The 9421-nt window shown below is 35.6% G+C and overlaps 2 protein-coding genes across 2 annotated transcripts in view; one reads left to right on the top strand and one right to left on the bottom strand.

The window, feature by feature from the left end:
- Positions 1-9421, top strand: part of LOC106868523 (zinc finger protein 91) — a 16404-nt gene that overhangs the window by 1344 nt on the left and 5639 nt on the right. Inside the window, exon 2 of the mRNA XM_052977494.1 lies at positions 652-1640. Coding sequence (XP_052833454.1) covers positions 783-1640 — 858 coding nt within the window. The 5' untranslated portion in view covers positions 652-782. The remainder of the gene's footprint in view (positions 1-651; positions 1641-9421) is intronic.
- The window catches only part of LOC128251047 (zinc finger protein 678-like), a 4317-nt gene continuing 1739 nt past the window's right edge, over positions 6844-9421 (bottom strand). The window contains exon 2 of the mRNA XM_052977358.1: positions 6844-8140. Coding sequence (XP_052833318.1) covers positions 6976-7767 — 792 coding nt within the window. The 5' untranslated portion in view covers positions 7768-8140 and the 3' untranslated portion in view covers positions 6844-6975. The remainder of the gene's footprint in view (positions 8141-9421) is intronic.

Here is a 9421-nt window from a genome sequence, read left to right on the forward strand (position 1 = left end):
CGATGTTGGGGGGGGACAAACACACAAACATATACACACACATACATACATATATATATATATATATATATATATATATATGTACATATATACGACGGGCTTCTTTCAGTTTCCGTCTACCAAATCCACTCACAAGGCTTTGGTCGGCCCGAGGCTATAGTAGAAGACAGTTGCCCAAGATGCTATGCAGTGGGACTGAACCCGGAATCATGTGGTTGGTAAGCAAGCTACTTACCACACAGCCACTCATCCATCTTCAATGCAGGCATGGGTTGGACGGTTTGACAGGAGCTGGCCAGGTAGAAGACTACACCAGGCGCCATTTTGTCTGTTTTGGCAGGGTTTTTATGGCTGCATGCCCTTCCTAACACCAACCACCCCATAGAGTGGACTAAATGCTTTTCACATGGCACGAGCACAGTTGAGGTCAATTTAAGCATGGTTTTCATGACTGAATGCCCTTACTTCACAGTGTGGACTGGATGCTTTTCACACTTGATTGAAGCCAACAAGATTATTCACTATTTTACCTATAATAATTGTGGCCATCTTTTTGTTAGATGATATAATTTGTTTATCAATATAAAAATGTAGTAAAATTTTCATTTTCATCTCTCTTCTATATCTAATATTGTTTCTTTATTATTTCAGATTAACAGATGACATTGTCATGAAAGAACTTTTGTACTTTGGATACATCTTGAATATTTATCACATTTTAAAGATTAAAGGAAAATGTTATAAAGAATGGGTATAAATATATTTCTATAAATCTTGAAGAGATGTCAAAAGATATACAAAAATCATCATATCTTTGTGATATCTGCAATAAGTCATTCTCAAGAAGTAGTGACTTACTTAAACATATACGTATTCATACAGGAGAGAAGCCATTTCATTGTGATATCTGTGGTAAATTATTCTCTCAGAAAGGTAACTTAATTATTCACAAACGTTTTCATACAGGAGAGAAGTTATATCATTGTGATATCTGTGGTAAATCATTCTCTGTTACTAGTCATTTACATAGACACAAACGTATTCACACAGGAGAAAAGCCATTTCTCTGTGATGTCTGTGGTAAATCATTCTCTGAAGCAGATCACTTAACAACTCACACACATATGCATACAGGAGAGAAACCATATTGCTGTGATATCTGTGGTAAATCATTCTCTGTAGATAGTAACTTAACTCGACACAAACGTATTCATACTGGAGAGAAACCATATCACTGTGATGTCTGTGGTAAATCATTCTCTAACAGAAGTACCTTAACTAGACACAGATATATTCACACAGGAGAAAATCTATATCACTGTGATATTTGTGGTAAATCATTCTCTGCAAGTGGTGACTTAACAATGCACAAACGTGTTCATACAGGAGAGAAATCTTTTGAATGTGACATCTGTGGTAAATCATTCTCTGTTACTAGTCACTTAACTAGACACAAACGTATTCACACAGGAGAGAAACCTTTTGACTGTCATATTTGTGGCAAATCATTTTCTCGAATTGATTATTTGAGTAAACACAAACATGTTCATATAAGAGAAAATCAATTTCCCTGTGATATCTGTGGTAAATCATTTTCTCAAAAAGGCAACTTAACTACACATATATCTATCCATACAAAAGTGTGACTGTATCATTGTTAAATTTCTTCACAACACACAACAACCTACGTTTTTAGAACATTATGCACTTGACAGTAATCAATTACCCCATGACAATAAAGCTTTTATGTGGGATGCAAAAAGTTACCTGGACATATGCTGCTTGTTAAAATTCATTCTTAACTAGACATGTATCTATCCATACAAAAGTATGACTTTATGATTGTAAAATTTCTTTACAACAAACAAGTAACACTTTCAGATCATTTTCCCTGCTAAACCATGGATTAGCTTTGTGGACTTTACAATAATCCATGAACCTTTGGCAATAATCATATCTCTCATGGTTGTTTGAGGAGTTGTTTTACAGCCAGAAGCCCTTCCTTATGCCAACCATTTTAGTAACCTTTTATGATGGACATAAAAGGTTACTTGGACACAAGCTGCTTGTTAAAATCCATTCTATTTAAGGAAATAACTTGTATAACCATAAATGTATTCCCGTGGGAAAGAAGATACAGCAGTGTGATAACAAGCTGCTGTCACTATATTTTATATCACCACAGTTATATCAACATTGATGAGATAACATGTTATTGTAATATTTTAGATAAAAAGCATTCTCATAAATATTCAATATAACATATTTCCAGGATATAGGAAAGATATTGTTGGGTAAATAACTGAGAAATATATTCTCAGAGATGTGTAATAATATCACTGCATCATCTGTTATGATATCAGTAAATAAACTCTAACACAAAATATTTCATAATACCGTAATATATGTTTGTGTGTTTTATTTTATGTATCTGTTTATACATATGTATACTTTCTTTTCTAATTCTGTGAAAATTTAATTTCGCGTGTATGCTAATGATCTTGCCTTCACAACAGATTCTGTATCAGAGGTAGAAAAGAAATTCCAATACTGAATCAAAACCTGGAATCTAAGGGCTTTAAGATTAACTTGACCTAGTCTTTACCACCAATACAGACTTCATTCACAAAGTTCAGGTCGTTCCCACAGCTATTTCCAGCCAAAGCATTATACAATTATCTGTATATGGTACAAAGAGGGTAACATACACAAGTAACCTCAAATATGACTCACTCATCACGAGCTTGAGTTTCAGGAAGGCTGACTGGAAAGATATCAAAGCCAAAATCCTCAAAAGAAATTGGTCTCAGACTATTAGCAACCTCAATATTAACATGGGAATGAAGTTTTTGTATGAAGAGCTAATCAAGATCTGTCAAAAGCATATACCAAATAAATGCCTATTCCCACAAGAACTTGAGTCCATGAGATATATGGAAACTAATACATAACAGATTCAAACACAACCAGATTGGATCTCGAATGGATCAAAATGCATCATGTGCTAATGATCCATCACAAATATCCATATTCTTGAGTGAAGAAATGTAACAATACATTTTGCCAACCTATAGTTAACAAAATTATACATGATCCAAACGAATTTTTTGATCCCCACAACTCAACTGCAGAGACACCTCTAAAAATCAATGATAGCATCGAAGATGATGCACTTACAAGTGTTACTTTTCTATTCTAGGCACAAGGCCCGAAATTTTTTTGGGGGTGGGGTCGATTAGGTCGACCCCTGTACGCAACTAGTACTTAATCTATCGACCCTGAAAAGATGAAAAGCAAAGTTGATCTTGGCAGAATTTGAACCCAGAATATAAAAATAAACGAAATGGCGCTAAGCATTTCATCCAGCATGCTAATGTTTCTTATTTCTTTATTGCCCACAAGGGGCTAAATAAACATAGGGGGGACGAACAAGGACAGACAAACGGATTAAGTCGATTACATCGACCCAGTGCGTAATTGGTACTTAATTCATCGACCCCAAAAGGACAAAAGGCAAAGTCGACCTCGGTGGACTTTGAACTCAGAACGTACCGGCAGACGAAATGCCGCTAAGCATTTCGCCCGGTGTGCTAACGTTTCTGCCAGCTCACCGCTTTGCTTGCAGCTATTACTAAGAGACAAACTGAGCATTTGTACAAGATGGTCTCCCATCCATCTTGTTAAAATATGCAAAATCCGCCTCATGAAATCGTTAAAGGTGCTATTTCTAAAGTTGACTGATACCAACATATTCCCAGGACTATCATGGAACGGATGGGCAAAACTTCGGCATATAAGAGAATTTCAATGAACAAACCCTTATACGCTGTCAACTTCCAAATATACTATCTTTGAAACCATGAGCAAAGATACTCGATTGTACCATTGTTATAGTTAGAGGTCCCCAACTGTTCAACTAGCTAAGTTAATCAGAAATATAAAAGGGAATTCTACTGAACCATTTTTAAAAAAAAAATCCCCAAAATCATTGGATGAACTCTTAATGATGATACTGTATTAGTCAACCAGTCAAGGATGCAATCAGGAGAGAAGATCTGCTAGAAAACTCAATCATAGACCACCTTCCTGTCAAAAAGCAACAACAAACTAATAGAAAATGAATTAAGGTGGTGCTCCAGCTTGGCCGCAGTACTATCATTAAAAGTACACACACACACACACACGTGAATGCGTACTTGTGTGATTTGTCTCGTTTCAATATTGTACCAGGCGGCAGTCTTTAGGAAGTATTCCCAATGGCACACTGACCGCAGTCTTTTATACCAATGCCAAATACATGCGTCTATAAATGTGTGTATATGTAAATCAGACTGGAACCGGTTTACCAATTCCAGTTAAACAGTGTAATCCATGGAAACCAGACGCCAAATGATGATGATGATGATATATCTATATATATATTTATAAAATAATACAATATATTAAATATATTATAACATAGGTGGGCCATTATCAATTAAAACCTAAAGATAAGTTAATGAACAAGGGTACAAAATAGTACCAGCATTGCTATATATATATATATATAGCAATGTTGGTACTCTTTTAGTGCTTTTCTTTCTCCGTCTTCCCTTCTTTGGACTATTTCTATATTTCTGCTTGAAACGTGAAATCCCCTTTCTTTTCTTTCCTTTCCTGAGCGTCCAATAACACTGTACTTATTCCACGTCCCCGCGTTGTTTTTTCTTGCTTGTTCATGTTTGGATTGACTATATATATATATATATATATATATATATACATATACACATGCAAATATATATATATATATATATATATATAATGTATATATATACTAGTTGAATAGCCCATCGTTGCCAGGCAATTTTTACAACAAAGTGTCTTCTACAAATTTTTATTTATTCCATGTCAGGGCATGCCTTCTCTGACAGTTAAGCTTCTTAATCAGGAGATATTTGTGCAATTTTTTGCCAAAAAACTTCGTTGAGGATTCTTTTCCTTTTTAAATTATTTACTTAACTGTTTGACCATTCCACATGAGTTTCAGCTTTGGTCGTCGTAATGCTTTGCTTTGGTTAATGAAAATTCCTCCTCCTAATGATTTTGCTTTCATTTCATGATAGACACCTATCATGCAGAAAATGGCCAGCTTACAAATCCTGTTTTCCAATTAGGTAAAACTGATTAAACTTTAAACCTCAGTAACATTTTTCTGCAACTCTTCTGGAACAATTAAATAACAAAATTGGATTTAATATGGGAAATTATTTTAATATACCAAATTTGGAAGTAATATAAACGTCCTAAATTCAGTGGCGGCGTTAATGAAGATGTTACGCGTTAATTTAATGTGTTAAACTTATACATAGATATATATATACAAGATTTGTACGGATATGAGAGTTAGAACTTGTTAAATGCCCGTGGAACTTTTGCTTTGGAAACGTTTGGTCGCCGCATTAAAAAGTTTCTCCACCCCTGGTATAGATGTATGAAAGGTTAAAGAATTCTGCCAGATTTCTACCTTAAATTATTTCTAAATATTGCAGAACATTCTCTTAGCAAAATGAAGTCTTCATATTCAAAGAAACACGCAGTAAAGAGAAACCGTTTCATTGTGAAATATGTGTAAAACCATTTATGGCTAATTCTCATGATGCAGTTGGCATAGGTAGTCACACAGGAGAAAAACCATTCCACTGTGAAATGTGTAGGAAATATTTTGTGATGAACAGAGATTTAACAAAACACGATTTCAATTCCTAGACTGAGTGGTGCATTGTGTTCTTGAACAAGTCACTTTATCTCACATTGCTCTGTGATCACTTTGACATTTGATGCATGGTACACCTGTGTGCACCTGTTCAGACAACGTCAATTTGATGGAGAGAGTGAACTAATGTGTGGCATGAACATCAGAGAAAAATGCTATGATTGTGAAGAATGTGGGAACAACTTCCATAGAGATTGCTTTATGGGTAATGATGGAAATGACATAATTTTAAATAGGAGAAAGAATTGTCTTTTAAACCACACACAAAACAGACATCACTCCACACACAGCTGCTTGTACACATACACACTCACAAGCCTATGTGTTTGTGCACACACACACGATAATCCCATGCACTTCAGTTCCATTCACACAATCACACTTACTTCTTTTTAAGAGAATGATTTACTCCTCCATGAATATAATTGTCAAATTAACTCAGTACTTTGAGAGAATAACTTGCTATAGACATCAGAGATATGGTTTCTCTCCTTACTACTAAATATGTTGGTGAATTATTAAGTGACCCATTTGAGAAAATGATTTACCGGAGATATCACAGTGAAATGGCTTTTCACCTACATTGGTGTTCCATCAAGGAACGTTTTCCAGGGAATGATTTACCACAGATATCACAGTGAAATGGTTTCTCTCCTGTATGGGTACGTATGTGTCTAGTTAAATCACTACTTTGAGAGAATGATTTGCTGCAAATATTACAAGGAAATAGCTTCTCTCCTGTATGAATACATTTGTGTCTAGTTAAGTTGGTACTGTTTGAGAATGAGTTACCACAGATATCACAGTCAAATGGTTTCTCTCCTGTATGGGTACGTTTGTGTGTAGTTAAGTTGCTGCTATCCGAGAATGAGTTACCACAGATATCACAGTGATATGGTTTCTCTCCTCTATGAATACGTCTGTGAAATGTTAAGTGACCTGTTTGAGAAAATGATTTGCCACAGTTATCACAGTGATATGGCTTTTACCCTGTATGAGTACGTTTGTGAGTAGTTAAGCCACTATGGATAGAGAATGATTTCCCACAAATATCACAGCGAAATGGTTTCTCTCCAGTGTGAATACGTTTGTGATTAATTAAGGTACTACTTACAGAGAATGATTTACCACAAATATCACAGCGAAATGGTTTTTCTCCTGTATGACTTCGTTTGTGTCTAGTTAACTCACTACTTACAGAGAATGATTTACCACAAATATCACAGTGAAATGATTTTTCTCTTGTATGGATGTTTGTGCCTGGTTAAGTTGGCACTTTCTGAGAATGATTTACCACAAATGTCACAGCGAAATGGTCTCTCTCCTGTATGAATACGTGTGTGACTAGTTAACAAGCTACTCTGAGAGAATGATTTACCACAGATCTCACAGTGATATGGCATCTCCCTTGTGTGTGTACGTTTGTGTTTCTGTAAGGTGGTATTTATCAAGTATGATTTGCCACAGATATCACAGTGAAATGGTTTTTCTCCTGTATGAAGACATTTGTGTTTAGTTAATTCACTATTTTTAGAGAATGATTTATCACAGATATCACAATTAAATCGTTTCTCTACTGTATGGATGCGTTTGTGTCTAGTTAAGTCGGTACTGTTAGAGAATGATCGACCACAGATGTCACAATCATATGGTTTTTCTCCTGTATGGATACGTCTGTGTCTAGTTAAGTGGCCATTTTCTGAGAATGAGTTGCCACATATAACACAGCGATACGGCTTCTCTCTTGTATGGGTGCGTTTGTGAGAGGTCATGTTGCATAGTTGAGAGAAAGATTTACTGTAGATATCACAATGATATGGTTTCTCTCCTGTATGAATACGTTTGTGTCTAGTTAAGTTGGTATTTACTGTGAATGATTTACCACAGATATCACAATGGTATCGTTTTCCTCCTGAAGGATTCTGTTTCTGCACTTTTAAATTATCATTTTCACAGAATGGTTTATCACTGATATCACACTGATATGATGACTTTTGTATATCTTTTGACATTTCTCCAAGGAATAAAAACAAAACCAAATCCTTTAGCTGTTTCACTGTATTACATTAATCCCTTGAAATTATTCTTTGTTCATCTCAATATTTCAATGGTTTTCTTGTTTCTGTTTTTACACAAATACCTCTATGGTTACCAACTGTGATCTTCATCAATATCTAAAGATGCTGCAAACTCCTTTAGAAATATATTCAAGTTTAATTAGAATGCAAAAGCACCAGATTAAGAGATAGAGAAATGTTGCTATGAATCTCAGGTGACAGCAAATATTTCATAGTAATTCAACCCTTTGTTGTTAAAAAAACTGATAAATATTCCAGATGTATCCAATGTTAAAAAGGTTGTTTTGTGCCAATGTCATCCGTTAATCTGAAATAATAAAGAAACAGTATTAGATATACAGGAGAGATCAAAATGGAAATATTGCAACAATTCTATATTAACAAATGACATCATATAATATTGGGTGAAATCTAAAAATTTCTAAACTACAGCTACACCTTCATATTGTGTAAGATTATATCTTTTATCTTTTACCTGTTCCAGTCATTACACTGTGGCCATGCTGGAGCACCACACTGGAGAAATTTAGGCAAATGAATTGATCTCAATACTTATAAATTATTCTATAGGTTTCATTGTTATTTATTGTATTCGTCTCTTTTGCTGAACTGACAAGTTACAGGGATATAAACGTACCAACACAGGTTGTCAAGTCTTGGCGGTAGGGAAACAAACACACACATACTTGAATGTATATATGGCAGGCTTCTTTTAGTTTCCATTTTACCAAATCCTCGTGTAGCGCTTCAGCCTATGGCTATAGTAAAAGACACTTGCCCAAGGTGCCATACAGTGGAACTGAACCCAGAACCATATGGTTGGGAAGCAAACTTCTTACCACACAGCCACACCTGGGCCCAGTAGGGGACAATAACATTCTTCTTTTACCAGGAACTTCATTGGTCATTGTTGTTTAGCCTTGGATCAGTTCTGACTGAACATACTTACGATCACAGACGTTCCACTTATGACCATCCTGTCTTTCCTTCAGACATTATCTATTCGGGATTACATCAACAAACATAGCCTTCAATTTTCAGGGTAGATAGTATTAATTTGAATGGAACTTAACTGCTGTCTCTAGCAGCTGAAGGGACCCTACAATGACTTTCACAGTGGCTTATTGTTTAGCCCTGGGCCAGCTGACTTAACACATTCATAATGAATGCATACATACATATATCTATCCCCCATCCTCATAACACTACTATCCCCTACCTCCCCTACCAAGAAATACCCACATACCTAGATTGGCCTTCATACCGTAACCTAGCGGTTCGGCAAAAGAGACCGATAGAATGAGTACTAGGCTTCCAAAGAATAAGTCCTAGGGTCGCCCACGTTTTAGGCTATGGAGATTCCGATTCTGAAAAAAAAATTTTCAAAAATCTCAATTTCAAAATTTCGATTCACCCCCCCTCCCCCAGGTTTTTATATAGATCCACAGTGTAAACCTAACCCTAACTCAAACCCTAACCCTGACCCTAACCCTAACGTCAATCAAATCACGTGTGTGATTTATTTATAAACAGAGATGTACGGAGAATACTGGTAAGACGTTCAGTTACTTCCCTTGAATATTTTTTA

This window comes from Octopus bimaculoides, chromosome 28 (genome assembly GCF_001194135.2).
Source record: "Octopus bimaculoides isolate UCB-OBI-ISO-001 chromosome 28, ASM119413v2, whole genome shotgun sequence".
NCBI lineage: Eukaryota > Metazoa > Mollusca > Cephalopoda > Octopoda > Octopodidae > Octopus > Octopus bimaculoides.